This window comes from Aethalodelphis obliquidens, unplaced genomic scaffold (assembly GCF_003676395.1).
Source record: "Aethalodelphis obliquidens isolate GAN/ISIS:26980383/991018 unplaced genomic scaffold, ASM367639v1 scaffold3, whole genome shotgun sequence".
Taxonomy (NCBI): Eukaryota; Metazoa; Chordata; class Mammalia; order Artiodactyla; family Delphinidae; genus Aethalodelphis; species Aethalodelphis obliquidens.
Genome location: NW_020837947.1, coordinates 34479219 through 34502997, shown reverse-complemented (window position 1 = coordinate 34502997; position 23779 = coordinate 34479219). Strand labels below are relative to the sequence as shown.

Here is a 23779-nt window from a genome sequence, read left to right as displayed (position 1 = left end):
TTAAATATATATTACATATAATATATATACTATATATAATATTATGTATATAATATACATATATATATACACACAATGCAACCCACTTTCATCTTTCACTTCTAGTTCTGATGCTATAGCCTGTGCATAGAAAAAGCACAGCCATTGTCCACCAACTTGGCATCTAGTTCCAAATATTCATCATATCTTAGATTTCGGGAATTCTATATCTGCCATCATTTGCTAGCCATGTTCTTAATATTTTGAGCTGGCTTGATTTTAGTGGAAAGTCTAGCTAATTGCTACTTAATGTTAGGTCTGTTTTATTGCGTGGTTTTATTTTAAAGTATTTATAGAATATAAATATTAGACTCCCTTCAGGAAATTATTATTCAGTAAGAGAAAAAGAAAGATTTTCCAAGTTTTCAAAGAAATAGTTTCCATTAAAAACAGTGTGTTTCCCACATAATAATGGTGGAGCCCTAACTGGGCTGTATTCAGCAGCTGGTGAATACATTCCTCTCTGAGACTATTAGGAATTTTGTGAACCCATTGGTCCGGGCACAAACTTTCAGACTATCAGAAGTTGATTCACTGGGACAAAAGATGTGGCAGACTCAATGATTTTAACTGCTTCAGGTCAGTCCATGTCTGTGCTATTGATTTGACAAAAGACCAAATAGAATGTATGGGTGTCATGTGTCTAATACAGGCGCACACTCACACACACACACACACACACACACACGTGTGCATACATTTATATATTTAAATAGCATAGGTGAATTTTAATTCATTTAATGATTAAAACATTGGTATATGAAGACATTAAAATCATCAGATGATACACAGTACTTCAAAAGTAGCAAAATCTATATAGGTATATATATAAACATGTTGCTCTTTTAACAAATTATTAGTCAAAAATAATAATAGAGGACTATGATAGACCTCTGTTCATCCAGGTATCATTGTTTAAGAATGTAAAGGAGTATTGTATACCAGTAAGCGATTATATTTATTTAAGCAGCTTTTGATATTTTGCTGTCTATACCTAATACTCCCAAGTTGCCCAGATGGTTCTAGAGATCTTAGCCATTGTCAATTCTGCCCTAAAAGCTTTAACCTATGAACAAATAAGAAACATTGACTCTCAATATTTTCTGGGGTTGATTCAATAGAATTTGAAAGAGACTGCCAAGTTATTCAAGTTTTTAACATTAGATTTTTCTTAAAGTGAATATTGCCAAACATTCTAAAGGAAACATGAAACATCTCTTTCCATGACCAAAAGATTATATTAAACTTAAAAATGATTTTATAACAATCAAGTCCCAAGATCTGATAGAAATGTGCTGTCCTTACTTAGGCAAGAAAAAAGTCTCCATTTTCACCAGGTGAATGGATAACTGAAGTAAATGACACCTAGAAAAGCTTTCATTATGTTATTTTGAATGATTTATTTCATAATTAAGCATCCTCAAAATGTATGTGATTTAAACTTGGTTTCTTTACTATGTGTTCATAGATGCAGTTCACTAAAGTCAATTATTATAGGTACTTTCCGTTAAATATTTACTGCTTTAACATCGTTATTTTTTTAAAAAACACAAATAAATGGCTTATATTTTATATTTATTGCTTTCATCCATTCAATAATCAAACACTCTTTAATGAAGGGACTTCCCTGGCAGTCCAGTGGTTGAGACTCCGCGCTTCCCCTGCACGGGGTGTGGGTTCGATCCGTAGCCGGGGAACTAAGAGCTTGCATGCTGTATGGCCAAAGGGGGGAAAAAAAAAACCACTTCTAATGAGGACCTATTCAGTAAGCAGCTACCCTGTGTAGAAGCTGAGAATTATCCAGAAAATTACGAAGAAATTATCTAGACCGACTATATTTCTGCCTTCGAGAAGCTTCCAGTCAATGCGAACGTCCTTGTAAAAGGAGAGGACATGGATGAAAGGATAGATGTAAAAGTAACTTTGATTATAGAATTTCTCCTGTCTCTTCTCCCTACCCTGTCTCCTAAGGCCACTACATGGAGAAGAGCAGACAGTGAATGTTGTAAAGACAAGAATGCTTTAGGGAGAATCTGTATGTTTCATTGGTTAAAAATAAATTTATCAAATTGGTTAATTTATTAACTTTTGATTATCTGAATTATAAAATCAATGTTACCTTCATGTGTTTAGCACTTCCTTTGAACTTAGTCGAACCTATTATAAACCTAAAGTCTGTTAAATTTTGTACTTCTGGAAATTCTCTAGCCACAGATAAATGACTCTCAGAGGTAATTGGCAGCATGCAATAATGGATTTCTTCTGCATAGCAATTTACAGTAGATGTTAATATTTGCAGTTGGACTGTAGAAAGGGATTAAAGTAAGGGAAATCCTTGAAGTTTACACTTAAATTGTTACAGAAACAGAACTTAGATTCCAATGCTGCAGTTGGTTTGGTATATCATAAACATTGAAAATAGCAAAGATTGTGTATTTTCCAAATGCTCTAGTACCATTTAAAACTCTATGTTCTGCACCTTTTATCAAAAAAGTTGAATTAACTATCATGACAATAGCCTTTAGGAACAGTTGCATCAGTTACACATCACAAGATTCAAACAGAAATAGTAGGAAGACTTGCCTAACAGCTAGAGAAATTGAAGTCACTTACACAGGGAGTATCGACAATTCAGACACTGAAAATTGGTTTAAGTTATGCATTAAGGTATACTCTTCACATTTAACTTTCGTATACAAATTAAGAAAAGATACTTTCCTCTTTCCCAATTTTAGGAAAAGATATACAAATTTGACCATGTATTTGAAGCATTTGTAATCAGAAGGTCCCAATTTAAAGTTCCCATGAATTCTGCCCATTTATTCACTTTATATATACCCATGTTACACACCTAGAGTTTACTTATATATAAACAGATTGGTACCAGATATCAAAGATCTAGGTTCTAACCTTTGATCTAAGTTCACTATTTGTCCAGCAGTTTACAGCATTTCTTTGAGTCCTAGTTTGGGGTTCCAAAATAAATAATTGTGATAGCTTCTACCCTTACTAACGGCAGTTTCCACGGTTAATTTAGCTTTCTATGAGATGCATGCAAAAAGTGGTAAAAATTGAAAGCAAAAGTGGTATAGAAACACGGAGTATTACTAAAATTAGCTGATAATATATATTTTCCTTATTTGGACTACAATTCCTTCTTCTGGCATCTTCGGCACCTCGCCCTTTCAAGATCTCTTCTCTAATTAAAAGACTCTCACGTACATCTCTAGCAACCATCACGATATTAAGCTCCATCTACTAAGCATCACTTTTTGGACAGTTCACAAAATCTGCAAAATCAGTGATCCCAAACCACGTTTATATTTGTAGACCTTCTTATTCTATGTACCTTGCCACAGCCCTTCAACTGTGGCTTTTATTCAGCCGTCCCTTTCCTTTCTCTTCACTGGCCAGACGTAAAACACAAATCCTCTTACTTATTCAGTCCACATTCTGTTGGTCAGCATATTTGATTGAGTCCACCTCCTAAATATCCATGGAATATGCATCCCTCTCTCACCACATTGCACTGTCTCTGCTATACTTTAAGCTCTCATCAGTCTTTTTTTTTTTTTTTTTTTTTTGCGGTACGCGGGCCTCTGTTGTGGCCTCTCCCGTTGCGGAGCACAGGCTCCGGACGCGCAGGCTCAGCGGCCATGGCTCACGGGCCTAGCCACTCCGCGGCACGTGGGATCTTCCCGGACCGGGGCACGAACCCGTGTTCCCTGCATCGGCAGGCGGACTCTCAACCACTGCGCCACCAGGGAAGCCCTCATCAGTCTTTTTACCTTGATCCTTACATTAGTCTTCTCCTAGCTTCCATGCCTGCCATGCTGCCAGGGGAATTGCCTTTCTGATACAGCTGGGATCGTATCACTCACCAGATTGAAGTCCTCCAAATCTACAGAATAATTTCTTCGGCAGAGCCCACAAGGGGTTTCATAATCTAGATCTATCCTGTGCTTCCAGTTTTCTTGATGTGCCTCATACCTCCATTCACCACTACTTAAGCATAAGTTGCATGGAACGCGTGCCAGTCTCCTTGATGGGGTAATTGTGGTGTTCCTGCTTCCAGCCCCATCATGGCCACTTACATGCTCATAACGTCAACACATTTTCTAAGATTAAGTTCAAATGTTAGATATTCTGTGAAACCTCCCCACCACCAACCCCTCCAATGCTCATATAAAATAGTAGTACAGAACATTGTTTGCAAAAAAAGTGATTCAGAAATAGAAAATGAAGGTATAACTAGAGTGGGGGAAAAAGAAGCAGCATGACAAAGTAGAATTCTATTTTCTCTCTTAGAATTATAAGATTTTAAGACTGAAAGGGCTGTTACAGTCAATCCAGACCAAAGTTTTCTGTGGTTTCCATATAAAAAGTAAAAACTCTTGCCTTAAGATGAAGTTTGGGAAATTTGTATCTAGTTGTGTCATACCAACTGCATAATTTGAGTGATCCTTGTACAGGGTTCAAGAAAGCAAAATGTCATGCTACTCAACTGTAAAAGAATCTAGAATCATAGAATCTGAGCTTCATAGTCTCAATTTTTCTTACTTCCCACAGCATAACACTTAACCCTTCCAGAAGAAGTAAAGTACGTGCCCATATTCAAAATTCCCTGATTAAAAACAAACAGAAATTTCCTTTGCCAGTTAGAACAATTATATCTTCTTTAATTTTTCGACACTCTGTTTTGTCAAAACTTTTGTCTAAAAAGGCAAAATATGGGGAAAAAAGAGTGATTGTAGTACCATGTGTGAGTTGAATGTGCTACAGTTCATCAGCAAAAGTTTTAAAGAGGGAATTAAGCAAGATACTTTGGCACATCTCATAATTTGGGGCAAAATTGTTACTATGGCACATCTCATAATTTGGGGCAAAATTGTTACTAATCCTGGGACCCATACAGAGGTCTCTCTGGCAGAAGTTTCCAGGCATTCAAAACCCAAATTTTTAAATAAAATTTATTTCAAGATATATCAGTTTTTGAGGCTCAGAATATGTAAGTCATATTTATTTTCATAACTTATCAATTTAAAGTTATAATTGACAAAAGTTTCAAGGGGCTTAAACTTACAATTGTGTTCCTTTGAGCAATTGCGTTTCAGAGATGAGATAGATTGATGTGGGTCAATCCAGTCCATCTTCATTTAAATTCAGTCACTTACTTTCCTGAGCTTGGAGTGATTTTCTTTCAAACTGAGGTCCCGTTTTCCATCAGTAATTCTTATGAAAAGGTTTTACAGGTTTTGACCTACACCTCTCACTTTTTGAAATGGGTCGATTAGATTCCGAACACATGGAACTCTCTTCACCCCTTTCTTTTTTAGGGTCTTTCCCAGATTAAAATATGTACACATTTTCTGTAAGTCTCCAATGCTGGAGTTCCTGGCATGAAAAATGACCCTGTTCCTTGGAAGGCAGTATTCACTTACAAGTCCCCCAGGTCCTGTAATGTCTAAACCTCCTGTGCCACTTTAGATGTCCGCCCCACCCCGCAGAGGAGCATGTACAGGAAGAGCAGACTTCCCTTCCCCCACACATTTCCTCAGTTTATTTACAAAACGTCTTGGAATGAGAATGAGCTGCTTGTGGTTCCTGTGGCTGATTCAGGGATGGTTTCCTCCAGGCAGAGAATGCTGGTCAACCAAATGACCTTTCTGCAGCTAACCCGTGCGCCCCTGTGGGAAGGCTGATCGGGCTTATGGGTACCCCTTCTAACTAAGCCTGGTGGGATTTGTTTTTGCAGTAAAGAACTTAGCAATAATCAAACATCACTGTGAAGATAGACTTAGTCATTGCAAGCTCCCTCCCCGCACCAACAGTAGTCAGAGAAACACGGGGATGCCTTTGCACTCTTGTGCCTCAACCTTGCTTCTCATAGGGTCAGGATTATTCCCTTCTGAATTCCTGAAGGGACCATAGAGCTATTAATATTGTATATGAATAGAGAATACCTTAGGAGAAGAAATCATCCCAAACACCAGCTACATGAGAGATGCACGTCAGTCAGCAATTTTCCATGAGCTCACACATAGGTGTCTGTGACCAGTTAATAGTCATAAAAAAAGGTTTAAAGTTGTGAAGATCTCAAGTAAACATGAATCTTCCAAATGTTTGTATTTGTTCAGACTTGGTAATGAATATTCTCACCACACATATGGGTGACTCTTAGAAACCTTGGGATTCTCAGGGATATGTGTAGGAGTAGCCCTTAGAACAGACTGGTCATGTCCTCACCAAATATATATTTCACTTAAGTAAATGAAAGATGAGGGCACAAAAACTGTAAGACTTCTCTCCCAAAAGACCAAATATTGAACATAACTTATAGTAAATATTATTATAAATACTTACATATGATCCACGTGGAACTACTGATAAGATAAATCACATTTTCACCATTATATCAATTTGAACTGATAAATTTTAAACTCATGTGAGAAGAAATGTTTCAGGAAAGCATTGGCAGGGAGTGAGGTGCTGAATAGCTACATAGTTGCAGAATCAGTTTACTTTGAATCAGAGAGTGAAATGGTGTTCTGTAATAGACCAAAGTTGAAAAAGATATCTTAAAAATTAGTGTCATTACTCAGATTAAGCCCCAGTCTATGTTGTCATCCTTATTTGAAGACATTAGAGACATCCACCACATAAATGAAAAGCAAAACTAATACGTATTGATTTCAATGAGTGAGCACAAAATACCATAATCTGCCAGGGTGCTAGTTCAGTGAGAATACTTCCACTAGGTATATACTATCTATAAATATTTTGGGGCAATATATTCTTATTTTTCAAATGCTCAAATTTTTAGAACTTTGAAATTAAAACAATATATGTATGTATTAAAGGGAAATACCAGATCACAGAAAAGAGGGAAAAATTCCCAACTTATTCACCCATTACCACCAAGTTGAAAGCTAATAAAAGAAAACGTGTATCCTGCCCAGAGAATGTCATTGAACTTCTATATCTATGATTTAACTTTCATTTTTGTCTTTCTACATTTGTCCCCCTAGTGCATCCTAACGTCAGTCAAGGCTGCCAAGGAGGCTGTGCAACATGTTCAGATTACAATGGATGTTTGTCATGTAAGCCCAAACTATTTTTTGTTCTGGAAAGAATTGGCATGAAGCAGATTGGAGTGTGTCTCTCTTCATGTCCAAGTGGATATTATGGAACTCGTTATCCAGATATAAATAAGTGTACAAGTAAGTGTCTACACAAAATTATGTTTTTATCTCATCCTTGGGGAACTTTCCAAATTTGAAATGGCCTCTAGCCATATTTGTAATATTCAATGTTAAGTAAATAATAATATTTACCTGACACTTAGGCTAAACCATACTTGAACTCAGCCCTTAGGGCAGGAAGATTTTCACCACTATAAAAAATACTCCAGTTTTGAGGGGTGTTTTTTTCATCATAAAAACAAAAACTGAGAACGTGGTTATCATTCATTGAACCTGTAGAAAGGTACCACAAGCACCAGTGCCACCTGAGTTCCCACCACCATCACAAAATCCAAGTATTTAATGACTGAAAGAAGTAATTCAGCTATTTTCGCTTCAAGAAGGATTCCAGTACAGCAACTGAAACATTTATTTATCAGTTGGAATTAAATGTTGGAAACACTCTCAGATCACATCTCATCTGGACTGAAAGTTTACTCTCCACACCGTAGACCCAGTAACCTTTCGAAATGTAAATTAGGAAATATCGCTACTCTAGCATACATCACATGTGGCCCTGCCTTCCTCTGCATACTCAGCTCCTACGACTGCCCCTCAACCACTTTGCACTAACCTCACCGGCCTTCTTGCAAGATCTTCCCACTTCAAGGCTTTTGAAATGACTGTTGTACGCTCACCGTCCTGGCAGTTTGGAAAACTCTTTGCCCACACCTTTGCTTGGCGGGCTCTCTCCTTTCATTCAAGATTCTGCTCAGATGTCACCTTCTCACAGAGGCACTCCATGACCATCTTGTCCAAAATAATCAAACTCTTCCCCTCATCAGTCACTTTTTATATCTTTTTCCTACCTTTTGTTTTTGTCGTTATTTTTTCCAGAGCACTTATCACTCTGGAAGTAGACCGCTTAGTTTCAAAGACCACTCTGCTCTGTGGTCCTGAGCTACTTACCTAACCTTTCTGAATCAGTTTCCTTCTCTGTAAAATGAGAATCATAATAGGGGCTACCTCACTGGGTTATTGTAAGGTTTAAATGACAATATTGTAAAATACTTGTAGCAGTGTATGACATACAGTAATCACCAAATAAGGATCAACTATCATTATTGTTTATTGTATCTCCCCTCCTAGAATGTAAACTTTGTGAGGTATGGGCCTTATCTCTCTTTTGTATGCTGCTGTCAATGTACCTAGAATAGGGCTTGGCAGACAGTAGGCAATCAAATATTTGTTAAATTAAAAAATAGACCTCAAGAGCAGCACAAAGGCAACATCCTAGTACATTTCATCAAAGTTCTAATGAAACATTTTCACTATCATTTAATATAAATAGACACTTGGTCTTATAAGCATCCTTGTCAAAATTTTTTTCATAAGGCAATAAATACAATAATTTTGAAATCAATGACTGGTGTAACTTAACTAAATGACTATGGAGGAATCTTTAATTTGGTTTGGCAAAATAATTTTGAGCCTAAGTGTTTGTTTGACATACAAGTTGCATGTGCCTGTGTTGTAAGCATACAGAACTGGACCAACAATAAATAGTTAACTGACACTAATGGAAGCATATTTCTCTTTTCTTTTTTTGTTTTCAGAATGCAAAGCTGACTGTGATACCTGTTTCAACAAAAATTTCTGCACAAAGTGTAAAAGTGGATTTTACTTACACCTTGGAAAGTGCCTTGACAATTGCCCAGAAGGGTTGGAAGCCAATAACCATACCATGGAGTGCGTCAGTATTGGTGAGGAGGAGCTCTAAGACTTAGGAGGGATGAGAAACACCAGAGATGATAATGTCAGTCTCCATGGAAACGCTGCTCAAAGTGCTGTCTCACAAGAGCCTGAGGGACCACCTCTAAGAGGCTCACTCCCTCCTTCTTTACAAAGATACCATCCTAATGGGCCTTACTCAGCGTGTATCACAGTAAATTTAACACCCTGTGCGTGCACTGTTATTTCTTAGGGACCATCGATAACTGTTTCAACTATTGTGATCATTACAGATTTATTTTGTATCATTATCTAATGAAGTTTTACTTATAGTAATTTATATGTATACATGCACACTTTCATACACACACACACACACACACACAAATTTGATCTTGAACTAAATTTCCACCTTAGGTTAAGAGTTTCCACCTAGATCTAATGTCAACCAATGACCAAACTTATTTTCCAAAAGGAGGAAACATATTCTCTGGATACAGCCCTTTAATACTCAGTAGATGGATCAAAGACTTCGAGAACTGGATCTGATATGGTTAAAGAAAATCTCACTTTTTTCTCTCACACTGCTTTGCTGAAACACCCTGCTTGCACAGGTATTCAGACACAAGGAGAGGATTTTGGACTTAGACTGACAGAAAGACACAGTCCCAGGGCCTGATTAATTGCAGGCTGAGTTTCCTGGAGGAGAGGTTCCTCAGACAAGTTGTTTGCCTAATAACGGATCACTGTCAGGCTATATTTTCCCTGTTTTAAATGGTGTGCAGCTACTACAGCTACGAGCTTGGTGAACAGTTGGGGAGCAGATGCTAAACCAAATGGGGAAACAGCATACTAAATCTCAGAATCCCCTGGGCAAGAGCTGCAAGAACCTTTTGATACTGCAGTGCTGTTGGCAAATGCACACAATTGTCCCCTTGATTCAGTGCAAGATAGTCTCCAGGACACCCCTGGGCTCCCCACAGACATATCCATTAGAATCTTAAGTACTGGAGAAATAACTCTAAAGTGGTGGTTTAACCATTTCAGGTCCACATGAGACATTTATTTCTATACAAAGTGTTTGTGAGAAGGAAACAAATGGATGATATTTTAAAGATAATCTCAGAAGCATCTGGAAAACAACTTTCCTGAAACAGCTCATGGCTCAATTTGGTTCAGTCTTATTTTTTCCTCTAGTCAATAAAAACACAGAAAAATAAATTAGAAATAGGGTAAAAGGTACATGAGAAAGCACTTCAAGTTCATCTCTCTGTAGGTCCTGAGGGCTGATGATTAGAGGTGATAACTTCCAAACTGTGGAGAAAATAGGAAACAGTTCTGAAAATATTCAAGGACAGAAATTCAGGATAAGTTGCAGAAAGTCTGTGATATTGCTCTACCCAGGAAAGGGGCGAATGTTTAGATTTTCTTAGTTGTTGAAGGTGTAGCATCAGTCCTTCAAAGTCCATTTATTTAAATGTGTTAATGCTTTCCTATCAGAGAGCATTTAACACCTGGCACTGTTGGATTAGCTATTAAGGCTTCCTGGTAATTTATAATACTATTTAGACAAAGACTGTTTGGTTAACACAATTACGTTTAAGAAATTTATATATTTTAGAATAGGGGTTAGCAATCTAAAAGCCATTTAGTGAATCAGGCTTATTGAACAGATAGGTGTAAATGACCTAGGACATAGGAATAGGCAAATCAACTTTAGTTCCCAGCTGGCTCTTGTTGCTTGCTGCGTAAGGGATGTCTCCCATCATGTGGTATCTGGCCTACAAGCACTTGTGTGGACCATGCCTGTGGGATTGCCTCAGAATTTCACAAAAAATGATGACTTGCTTGATGATCACAAAGGATCATTAAAGGCTGTTCCTTTAACAAATATGAAAACTAGGACCCAGAGAGCTGAAATGGTGATCCCAAGGACACAACGTGAGTTATTGTCAGTGCTATAATTAGTACCTCCACTCTAGCTCTCTACGGCAGAAGTTGAAGAATGTGTCTCTCCCTTTGCTAAAATCTATACTGCATGACTTGTTTCTTACCCAGATTTTAAATTGAGAGAACATGTCATAAACAGAGAAAACACCACCTTCATACAGAGCTAGGGTAAAAGATTTATGTCACAACATACCCACTCCTCATGGTTTGCAAGTCAAATTAAGCAAAAATATCGACTGAATCCAATTTTATAGGAGAATGTATTTCTTCCACTTTGTGCTCCAGAAATTTGCTTCCTTTCTGCACTGTCATTCTGCCATCCTCATTGCTCTTCTTGGAGAGTTGGTGCTGTTCAACTAGTCACAGAGGGAAGATATCTAGCTCCAAAGAGTGAGTAGCAAAGAACATGGCCTAGCTATGTTCTCTCTGGAACCATGCAGTCAGGCAGCAAGAATGAGAACAAATGAATAATGTTGTAAGACCATTACTGGTGAAATATCCAATTCAACTTTCCTTCCAGTTCAAGAATCCCTTTTACAGCATTCCAGGCTGACGATCAACCACACCATGACCACTTCCAGGGACAAGGAGCTAACAACATTTTTTGAGACACTTGTTTCATTAGTGAACAGTTAAATGTTCCAATGTTAAGATTGTTCTTAATACAGAGGATAGAAGAAATGCAGTTTCTGTTGAGCAGTTCTGTTTTTTTCTTAATTACCTCTTAACCGAATAGTGCCCCAGATCTATGTTGTTCATTTAATGACCTGAATACTACTTAAATCAACCTATTTGTTGTCTTTACATGATCAACAAAGTTTCCATTCTTTCCAAAAATATTTTTTGGATACTAACATTAAAGGTTCATTTGAAAGTATTTAGCTAAGAAAATTTCTTCTCCTCTCAAGGCCTTTTAACTATCCCATCTTATTAGAGCTCTTTATATCTGAACTCGCTAGTTGTGAATATTTTTCCTCTTTCTTCAATGGAATAATCTAAGATTGGCACTAAAATTTCATTTTTAGAACCATTCATCATCTGATCATCTGACTAAAGACTCATAGCTACCTATGTTGTAATTTTTTAAATCTGTTTTTCTTAAGTCTAGGTGTACATTTGCCTAGACCACCTTTGCTTTTATGAAAATCACAAAAGTTTGGGTGATTTCCACATCACGTAATTTTTTTCTAATTTAGTCCATGTAGTTCTGGCATTAAATGAATACTGGACAAAGTTACAGCTCACAAACTTGGATTTTTATTTTTCCATTTGCTTTCTTGGAGGTGTTTTTATTTGTATGTGCAAAGCTTCCCTACTTTTTAATGACTAATATTGGGATCAGAGATATGACCTTAACTGGCAAGAGATTATGATATCATTAAGTGATTTGGTTGCTCTGTTCTTTAACCAACTGAACATGAAGACTCCTTTGAAAGTGGTTCAGTAAAGTTCATTTAAGTTCATAGAAACTTAAATTCACTTATCTAATCATTTCCATTCAACTCTGTTTTGCATTCAGATACCTGAAAGTGACTGAAAAAGCATGTGAAAAAATGTATTGTGAATGGTTTTAAATTTCTGAAACATTTAGGTTATATTTCTTGAGGTTGTATGAAAAATAGTATTCTGCTCTAAAATAAGGATTCGTTAAATCAGAAGGCAGCAAGGTTACTGGGAATTTGTTTTTGTGGAAAGAGAGTCATATCATCTGAAAGAGTTACTGTTGCAAGCCGTTTCCTTTGTAAGTCAGGAAATTTTATGAACATAAATATAAGAATATCACCTTGCAGGTGTTTATTTTTATTAGAAGTGCAAAAATCTGTTATAATACCTTGTAAAGCCAAAACTGAAAAGATTGATACACACAGAAAAAGGGAAACATCTACAAAAGAAGTTTTAGAAAAAGTGTATCAGTTCATCCTAAAAGTCAGCCTGTCAGGTGACTTCTAGAAGCAGTTTATCAGCTGAAATTGACCCAGAATTCACTTAAAACAGATACTGCTATGCCTGATCTACACCCATGAATAAATGACGATATTTAAGTACTCAAGAAAAGGCACATGAAGTAGAAAAAGCACTGAGTTGTAGGCCAAGCACCTGAATTCATTTTTTGCTTAATCATTCTCTAGCACAGAAGTTCTCAAAGTGTGTTCTCAGTACCTGCAAATGTGCATCACGTGTATCATTAGAAATGCAAATTCCCAGGCCCCACCGCAGGCAACTGAATTGGAAACTCTGGACGGGGAGAGGTCCAGCATTCTTTGTTTTAGCAAGTCCTCCCTGCAGGTGATTCTGTTGCACACTAAACTTTGAGAATCAATTCTCGAGTATGTAATAATGACTAACCTATCAAGTTATGGTCAGGATCTATCAATAATTGTAGCAGTGCTCTAGAAATTGTAAAGCATTGGTCAGTTGTGAATAATTATATTCATGCCGGGGTTAATCAAATCTACAGTGAAAAGTAAACCCAATGCAAGAGTGAGTTTACCTGATAATATGAGGACCAAAAAGTGGAAAACATTCTATTCCTGCTTTCACTTTCTCTTTGTTTTATCTTTAAGTCATCTTGCCCAACTTTGTCCTGCAGGATTTCTGCTCAGAATTTGGGCAAGTATTGATGGAAGCATGCCTTCTTGTTTATTAACAATTGTGAAACTATGTGTGAGCGAACTGAGGCTGTTTCTGGTGTTCTGTTTCAGTGCACTGTGAGGCCAGTGAATGGAGTCCTTGGAGTCCATGCACGAAAAAAGGAAAAACATGTGGCTTCAAAAGAGGGACTGAAACACGGGTCCGAGAGATAATACAGCATCCATCAGCAAAGGGTAACCTGTGTCCCCCCACCAGTGAGACAAGAAAGTGTACAGTGCAGAGAAAGAAGTGTCAGAAGGGAGAACGAGGTACAATCATACTAACATGTGCTTGTTTGAATCCTCATGATTTGATGCAAATTTCACTTTATTTCTTAGGAAACATTTAGTATTATCACTCACGTCTGAAAACCCTAAAATGTGTACCAAACAAAGAATATGTTGGCTGTAAATTACAGAATATCGATGTGGTAATTTTTTAAAATGGAGCTTGATATCAGAACTTTAAACTACACAAAAGTGTGCTAATTGAATCTTAGGGAAGGGGGCTGCATTATAAGCATATAATATATGCCTATATCTTCCTTTTGGGCCATTATCTTTCCTATCATCTACCTTCCTAGTACCTGGAAAACTTAGGGGAAGCCTCAGAAACACAAGGTCTAATAATAACATTTGATACACGAGCATGGTGAATACCGGCCATCAGCTTACTCCTTTCTTCATTGCCTACAAACCAAAGTAGTGCAATTAGGTGTTAAGCTTTTGTAGCTAAACATACTTTAAGGGTTACATATTTTATAAGTATAATACAAGCATTCGTGACATTTTATCCCCAGATTTTTTTTCATATTACAGTAATTTCATACATCAGATTATAGAACCTACCAAATCAATATTAAATAACTCTGTGTAAGGGCTGTTCTGAAGTCGTATGAGTGCCAAGGAAAAATATATCATTTAATCTGATGCTTTAAGGTGATTAAACTTCCATATAGAAGATCTGCAGTTGTTGACTTTTAAAATATAATTTTTCCATCTTTCTCACTAATCCTCAGCACCACTGCCTACAAATATGTTATGTAGCTATTGGTGAGCCTATAAATGATCCTCTCAATTAATTGCAGCTTGGCTGACTCTGTAGTTGAACTTCCTTTGTTTATTTCATTCATTCATTCATTCAACATCATTTTATTGAATTTTTATTTTATGGCCACACATAGTGCTAAGCCCTGGGGATTCACAACTGAATAGAGTACCATCCCTATCCTGAAGTTATACTCAGAGTCCAGTGAAAGGTTGAGATGTTTAAGCAGATAATCACAATATCACATAGTAAGGGAGGTTTGGTGTGTGGAAAATTTCGATGGAAACACAGAAGAGGGTGCTGTGAAAACTTGAACTTTGCTCATACAAGAAAGGACTTGGGTCCCCCGTACTTTGCAGTGTCTTTCACTGTACCGAAAGACCAAACTGACCATCATCAGGATGGATACAGCATGTCGTTGCCATTAGTAATCAAGTAGTTAATGTGATAAACTTTTTGAATACATGGATTATTTTAAGGGAACTTCAAGTTTTTGTAAATTTATAAGAGGTTTTGATTAAAATTAGGTTTAAGGAATGAAAGTTGGCTAGTGAAAAAGGTCTTTCTGGCATTTGTTACCAATTAATTTAAAACATCTTAGATTTTAAAAGTTGGATTTGGAAATAAAATATTTCATCACTCTACTTATTGGTAAGCTCCCATAGCCGTACATTTACTTATGTTTACTAAATTTTCTTAAAATTTAATGACTTACAGGTGGTCTTTGTTCATATTATTCTTTCCACAAAGATTCTGCATTACTAATCAGTATTTAGTATACTTTGTTTTTAAAATATAAGTGAAGAAAATCTCATCCAATAGAAAAATTAAATTATGATACTAATTACATTTTTTTCTTTTATTTGAGGATGTGGTCTTCCAATATATTTTGCTAGCACTGACTTAAACATTAACATTGAAAATGTTAGTTTTTAAACTAGCAACAACTAAGATAAGTAATGCCATAAGAAGTTTAAAATAGTAACCTGTAACATAAGCTTGACTTAAAAATTTCTTTCTGGTCCTTGTTTCTTCTCCTCTGAGTAGGATACATTGGCATTTTATGTTTACAAAGAAAATGTTATACAACTAGAAAATTTTAGGTGCTTTATTCTTTTTCAAATTTGATAATCCATAGACTACTAAGTAGGAAATGTGGATTACATGTATAATTAAATTCAAGATTTAGTTCCATTTTTATTTAATTTTCATTCATCTTTTTATATGTCTGTCAAAAATAATTTCTCAAGTAGCCTAGAAATTTAAGATAGGAAGGTAACCACTTCTCCCTTCATTCCTTACTTCTCTAACCTATTAGTTTTCTTAACTTCTCTTAATGGTAACTCAAATATCAAAAATATATCTATTTGAATATGAAGAAACCAAATAGAAAAGTAATTATGACCCCTGGATATGCCACTGTATCAAATATCACATCAAAATAATAACACTACCCAGAGTCTTCTTGTTTATATTGTATATCTCAGAGCTATACAATAGTGATAAATATAAACACAATAAAGTGATGAAGACATGATTTCTCCTACCACTAGAATAGCTATTACTTGAGCTGCACCTAAATGACTGTAGATTCATAAAATAATATCATTTAGATTCATGGCCGAGCATTTTCAGATGAGAAAGCTAAAAGATAAGGTTTTTTTTAAAAAAAATTTAGCCTGAAAATCTTGAATTTAAACTTACATCTATCTTCCCTGCCCAGGAGGTTAACAATAGACAGAAGTAGATAACTCATATTTGGAAAAGGTATGGAGCATGTGTTCAGGAATTTTTCTGCTGTGTTGTAATTGCCAAAGGCAAGGTCTCCAGGGAAGAATGATAAGATCCAGAAATGACTTTCTAAAATGTACACAAAGAAGAAGCTGAATAGGAGGAACTAGTTTTTAGTAACAGAATGGATTATTCTAGTTGTGAGATGCATATTTGTATATATGAAATTTTCATATATATGTGAAAAATTAGTTGCAAAATCTTACACATACACACATTTTTCTTTACTAATATTCTTCTCATTCTTAGAATAGTTATAGTTAGTTTATCTGAGGAGATAAATGTCATTTCTGTAGCCCCAAATCTAAACTTTTATCTGATGTACTACTTGTTTGCACATTTAGGATTATTTCCCTTTACCTGGCATGCTGCCTTTTAATATCTTAACTTCTCCATCAATTACTAGCTTTAATAAGAAGTTATTACCAATGCAGTAGTTTCTACCTTGAGCCTATCTCAATTGAATTATATATCTTAAATGTCAAAGATATATAACGTTTATTTTAAGAGATTATGAAAGCTAACATGTATACTAGTATCACATATGCCTTAAAACAATATATTGTAAATAGAAGTAAACAAGGAGAAAATGCACTTTTAATGGCTGCCAACTCATACTTATTAACTCTTTTGATATGTTGCGTGTAACCATTTTAGATAAGGGGAAGTGAAACAGAACAGGGGAGCATATATTTGTCTGCTTTTGATGCAAAAGAGTGATTTTTTTTGTTTCGGTTGGAAGGCAGGGTGCAAAGAAAGAAAGATCACCAAAATGTTTCTCATTCATTTGTACATTCCTTTAATTAACTGAAGAGAATTTCCTGTAGGTAATGGGTTTTGAGGCAATTCACAAAGAATGAAAGAAATTTTGTTCTTTGGTGAATTGCATGAATAAGATCCTAGTTAATTACATGTAATACATGATCTTGGGATAGAAAGGAGAGAGGAGAACAGAGTCATGGAAGAAATGGGGCAGGGTCTACTTTCTTGGTGTAAAGAAGAAATAGCATCCTTCCTAGCAGAGAAGGAGAAAAAGAATCCATTAAAATATAAATAAATAAAATGTCCAGAGACATTTCCTGGGAAGAAACAAGTGTGGGAATTACTGCATTATTTGAACATACTGAAGGTCACCTTATGTGCCTTCCCAAAATTAAAAGTACAGTTGTAAAATTCTACTAGGTTTTACATAGAAGAAAAGTGTTATATGTTAACTTACAAATTGCTATTAATCATGTTTTCAAATACCAGTATTATAAATATGCATTATATTTATCATGAGCACTATATTTAAAGTTACAGTAAAATTTGTTTTTAAAAAAGGAAACAAATAAAAAATGAGTCCACTTTGTTCCCAGGTTTGCACCTCTGTCTTTTAGTTAACTTCTTAAGATCTTTATAACAACTACTCCAGTGATGAAGAGTTGAGTTTTATACAGGAAGGATTCATATTAAAGCTTCAGTCAAATTCAAAACGAGACATTTAGCCAAGATTTTCAGAACAGTTCTCAAAATCCAAATAGAAGGAGTCATTAGCTCAAAATTGTAGGATGCCAACTGGCTTGGAGAATTTTGATGATGGCCTCTCACCACCATCACCTCATGCAGGAGGACCAGCTGGCCTACAGACACTGATCCTGTTTAAGCCCTGGAGGATGGGAGCGTTCTGCTCTTTCCCTACACCCAATCAGTACACTAGCCCTTTAACATAGGTCAGAGAAAATTCGACAAAGTACAGAGCTGAGATAAGAGTGGCATTAAAGACTGTGGTTTTCAACCAGGCATGATTTTGCTCCCCAGGGCACACTTCTCATTGTCACACTTGGAGGAGGGGGATGCCACAGGCATCTAGTGGGGAGAGGCTGCTAAATATTTTACAACGCACAGGACAGCCTCGCACATCAAAAATTATCTGCCAGTAGTGCCAAAGATGAGAAACCCTGGTATAAACTCAACAATCTCTCTTTGAGGCCATGTTAGTCCTTACCCAAATGGGTTTTTTGTTTAGATTCTGGGAAGGACCAGTGAAAACCTTTCATTGCCACCAATGGAAGCCTGCACATGGTGCAGACCTTTGGTAACAAGAACAATTTGGTGAAACAGAGGGGAAATTTTTGCCCCCCAATCATTACAAAGGTAATCATCAATTCTATTAAAAATTAATATTATTTGAATTTCAAATATTCCAGTACCACACGAAAATATTTAGCTATGTTTAAAACCTCCAAGAAAGGTAGTCTATTGCAAATAAATAATGCCTTTCACTCTGAGCAATGTTCCTTAATACAAATGTATGGACTTTCTCTTAAAGGCTAAGCCCAGTTTTTCATTTAATGTCCCCAATGGAGAGGGCTGTCGTTTGTTTAATCACTGTTTAGCTCTCTCTCCACTGAGACAAATTATGTGGCTACAGTCATCTCTTGTTCTTAAATACACTCCTATCTACTAGGTTAAACCATATGAAACTGCCATTTTTGTTGATTATAAATGGTCAAATATAAGCAGTTTCATAGGGTTCAACCTAATACTCCAAAATTTTATCTCTCTGAATTTTGTAAATACTAGAACTAGACCTAGAGTACCATTGTTACTGATGAAAACATTACAGTTTGTATATGCCACAACTTAATTTAAATATTAGGCTTTTAATATTAATACAGGTATGCTATTGTTTTTGAAGGATGTAGGCACTCCTAACCTCTGAAGATCCTCATAAAAACATGGTTCATCTTTGGGTCCTTTTCAGTTATGCTCACTCATGGCCTATGCACTGATTTATTTGATTACATATTTTCTCCTTTGCCATATTACTCAACTCTTACTCTTCTTTGTTTCTTTCCCACCAATTACAGCTTAATCTTTGAAGCATCAAATCAGCTTGCAAATTTCACAGCTATGTGTCCGAATTTATTATCCACATAGTTAAAAGAGTGTTATCACCTCTGTGACAGGCGCCAATTTCTTTCATTGATTCCTCTGACATTGACATTACAATGGCAGGATCTTTGCAAGTATTCTCTGTTGCCCAGGTTTGTGGGTTGAAGACCATGCTAAGATTGTTTATATATGCACAGTTTACTTCCCTCTGTAATAATGGAGCTGAAGGATCACATCCAGCACCTAGATAGATTTTGAAAAAAGTAAAATGACAGTTACTAGGTTTCTCGCCTTGAGCACATTTGACAATTACATTGTATGTTCTTAAATTTCTCAGTGTTAATGAAAAAGTTCTGCAGAAAATAAGAAGCCTTTTATTTCATGTTTTGCAATCCCAGGTACTATACTATTTTTTATAATTCAACCAGCAGTTTTTATCTTTTTATAATCAATATCAAGTTCATACCAGTCCATTTTCGTAGGCTCTCTAAGATTTTGGGGACATTCATAGTCGTCAAAATTCACGGTGGGCTTTATTCACAGTGGGAAAATACTTAAGTGTTGTTATTATCTTTGTAGTCCCTACCTTGCTTTGGTGGTAGAAAAATCATTTTTAGGCTTCTGTGCTGTGTTGGTGTGTATACTGCAGCATCTCTATTCTAAAACAATCTTTATAATAAATTATTCTTGCAAATGCTTATACTTTCTGAGATTTCCTTTTTGTGATTTTTTTTTTTTTTTTTTTTGCGGTACGCGGGCCTCTCACTGTTGTGGCCTCTCCCGTTGCGGAGCACAGGCTCCAGACGCACAGGCTCAGCGGCCATGGCTCATGGGCCCAGTTGCTCCGCGGCATGTGGGATCTTCCCGGACCGGGGCGCGAACCCGTGTCCCCTGCATCGGCAGGCGGACTCTCAACCACTGCGGCACCAGGGAAGCCCCCTTTTTGTGATTTTTATAAATACCTAATGCTTTTCAACCCATTGGTATATGTAACATAACACACACTGGTCAGTCTGTTGAATAGAGTAGTAGCTGTAGTAAACAAAGCATTCTTCAGCCCCCAACCAAACAATGCTCTTGCCATTGTTTAGCTCCTGTGCATCGGGGTGAAGTTGTTTCAAGTTAGCTTTTGCTGCATAAGTAAGAAATAACCCCAAAACATACAGACTTAAAACAACCACCATTTATTTAACAGTAAATGTGGGTGGGTAATATGGGCTGGGATTCACTGTGCAGTTCTGGCTGGCTCCCTAATGTGGTAGACTGGTTGAGGACGGAGGAAACTGCTGTTTCTATCATCCTCAAGGTGGCTAGGGGTTCTACAAGGTTCTAAGAGGGAGAGAAGAAGCAGTTCCTCTTGAGTTTGGGCTCAGAACTGGCACAATTTTACTCCCACCATGTTCTGTTATTCTATGCAAGTTACAAGGCCAGTCCTGATTCAAAAGTTGAAATAGATTTCACCTCTTGGGGGAGAAGTCCCATAGTTACTTTGCAACTTGGCATGCACATACAGGGATGAGTGGAGAATTGTAACCATTTTCTCCATCTACCACAGAGGTCTTTCTCTTGTTTGCAATTAGATGAGTGTGATTGCTCGTTTATTCAACATTCTCTTCCTATCTAATGTAGTGTCTCTTCCTTTGTAAAAACACTCAGTGGTTGATGCAGGAGATGGTATATAGGAGATTATTTCTATTGTATTTTCCAGTTTGTAAAGGGCAGCATAGGAAGAATAAATAAAAGGCCAGGCCAGGATACCTTCATACACTCAACACATGTTTATTAAAGCACCAGCTATGTGCTAGGCACTTTTAGGTGCTGAAGATATAGCAATGGACAAGAAAGACAAAAGTCCCTGCCATCATGAATCTAGATAGTGGTGTCATGGTTTATATTGGTCCACAAAGTAAAGACAATCGATGATCAGCTCACTTGTAGCATATGCTTGTGTGGACAGTTTTCATCTTTGTGATTTTCTTCTGTCCGTAGCTGCAGTTTCATTAGTTTGCTAACACATTTACAAAGACATTTGTTTATGCTGGCAAAAACGAAATATCTCTGCCTACTTTTTGTTTTGGTCTCAAGGCAAATCTGTTTTTCTGTGACCACCATGTTGATATGCTAATGTGCTTTTGTGAGATGGCTAAGTAGGGTTAAAGGTACAGCTTGTGGCTGTGGAACAGAGCTGAGTTAACAGGCCCTTTGGAGAAATGACCCTGAGACCCTGGCTTCATGTGCAGCCTGTTCTAGCCAACTGAGATCCCTGCCAATTAGGAGGGTTCCCTAGAGAGAGCCTCAGAGAGCATCAGCATAAATTTAAATTCTGGACCCCCAAGTATAGTTTCCAAAAGGGCCTTCTTGTCCTTTGCTAATTACAAAGTAAACATTTCTCCACCAAAAAAGACACTTCCTCCTTTCATGCTCCTGTCCTCCTTCCCACCTCCCTAACACAGTCACTCCTTGAAACTGCTGGTGTTGCTGAAACCTCTTTGGCAAAGAAGACACCCCACATTTGAAGGCACAAAAGAATTATTCTTTCCATAGATCATTATCTTATTCTCTTTTTATCTACTCCAGTAACTTCTTCATAGAAGTGTTACAGACTAACTTTGTAGATTGTTACAGCCTGACAGAAAAGACTGGTTACCTCGGCCACAGGCCTCCCAAGAGGTGTGACCAAGCAAATACAGCCAGGTTACAATTAAATTCCCTGACCTCATTGAAACAGAAACATCCTCAAACTTGCTTACATTAAAACCGTATCATTTTTAGCATCACCGAAAGGGAAAGACCACTCTAATGGTTTAATTCTTGTACATTGCTGTCAAAGCAGACCCCAAATAGAATGTGGTATATTTTTGTACTAATGGACAAATCCAAGCATAAAGTTTTCGGCACAGTGGCTGGCATCAGTGTACATTAACATGTACAAAATGGGTGTAAATGAGAAATTCTTCAAAACTTGTTATTCCACTGTTTCTGCTCTCTTCCCCAGGTACTTCACTTTCCATTTAATTTTCTATTCAGTTCCCTTTTCCTTTTGGTTAAAGCACCCCATTCCTCATGTCCTAAATTGGAAATGCTTTTCTATCATTTTTCTTACTGTTTTTCAGTTTTTCTAAAAAATTATTTGCAAATGTATGTAATTATTATTTTAACAGAAAAACAATATCTGAGTGTTTATCTTTCATTGACAGTCCTTTTTCACCAAGATCACTGTTACCTTCTGTATATTCATCAGGATATTTGAAAAGACAGATTTCAAATTACCGTAAGCAAAAAGTAAACTATTTGCTGAAGACACAGTTTGCTCTAAGTGCTCGAACAGTATCATTGGCTCCATCTTCTCTCTTCTTTCTTTCTTGCCATTTCAAGTCATCCTGCCTCTGTGTCTGTTTATTGGCCTTGTTCTCCCCTGCTACTGTGAGTCTGTCTCTACTCACAGGGAAAGCTGGCTCTGGGAAGCCCTAAATCTATATCCACGCTGCTCTTGGTCCAAAAGGATAGTGCGCTCTCTCCTTCAGAGTCCATTCATCCAATCTCGTGGAAGGTGAAAATTGACCCAGCTTGGCTCACATGTCTACCCTTGAACCCATCACTGTGGCAGAGGAAATGGAGTACTGTGATTGGTCTGCCTCAGTCACATGCTCACTATTGAAGCCAAGGGACACGTGAGCCACTTTGAGTAGCAGTTCTGTGTAGAAATGAGTGCTAGGCTGACAAAACAACAGATGCAAATGATCTTCTTCCAAAAAAAAAAAAGCTCAAAATCTAGAAGCTTGTACTCTTCTATAGGGTAATCCCTGTCCAATACTATTTATGGCAAAAAACATTTAAGTGAGAAAGTGTAACCAAAGTTTTACTCCATCTGTTTTAGACTAGAGAGGCATGTCTAGCATAATGCTAATAATATTTTAACTAATTTTTTTTTCTGATTTCTCTGGTTTGCTAGAAAACTTTTTTTGTGAGTAAACTGGCTCTGAAATGAATTGAAAAAGAATCCAGTACTCATATGAAGGCTTTCTGGGATTGATTTGTGCAAGCTTAAGTAAAGACATGTCCATTTCCATTTCTAGCTGCTGAGGTTCTGTGTGAAATGTACCAGTGTGGGTAATGACCTTTTGCTTGATTATACATCAGGCCAGTGAAACTTTAAAATTAACTCAAACCTAATTACTGAACTCTTGTGTTTATACTGTGTATACACCACCCGGTCATAACTCTAGCCTCTGTGAGCCCGAGCTGCCATAATTGAAAAATATATCTTGTAAAGGCTTGTTTTGTTTATTTGTTGTTTCTGCTGGAAAAGCCTGCTTTTCTTATTTTTGCAAGAGATCAGATTTAGGAAATAGTTTATGAACAGAGTCCAATTACATTTTATATCTCAATGCAAAACATACATTTTAAAATGAGATATCCCTTTTACTTTTGTATGATGTGAAATCTAATGTCTGGAAGTACAATGCAACTTATTTTTCACTGAGTTTTGAATAATATCACATTTTAGGCAAGGAAATATCAACATACTGAAC

General features: G+C 36.7%; 1 protein-coding gene across 1 annotated transcript in view; it reads left to right on the top strand.

Moving 5' to 3' along the window:
• Positions 1 to 23779, top strand: part of RSPO3 (R-spondin 3) — a 77352-nt gene that overhangs the window by 25020 nt on the left and 28553 nt on the right. Inside the window, exons 2-4 of the mRNA XM_027079545.1 lie at positions 7068 to 7259; positions 8837 to 8983; positions 13604 to 13801. Coding sequence (XP_026935346.1) covers positions 7068 to 7259; positions 8837 to 8983; positions 13604 to 13801 — 537 coding nt within the window. The remainder of the gene's footprint in view (positions 1 to 7067; positions 7260 to 8836; positions 8984 to 13603; positions 13802 to 23779) is intronic.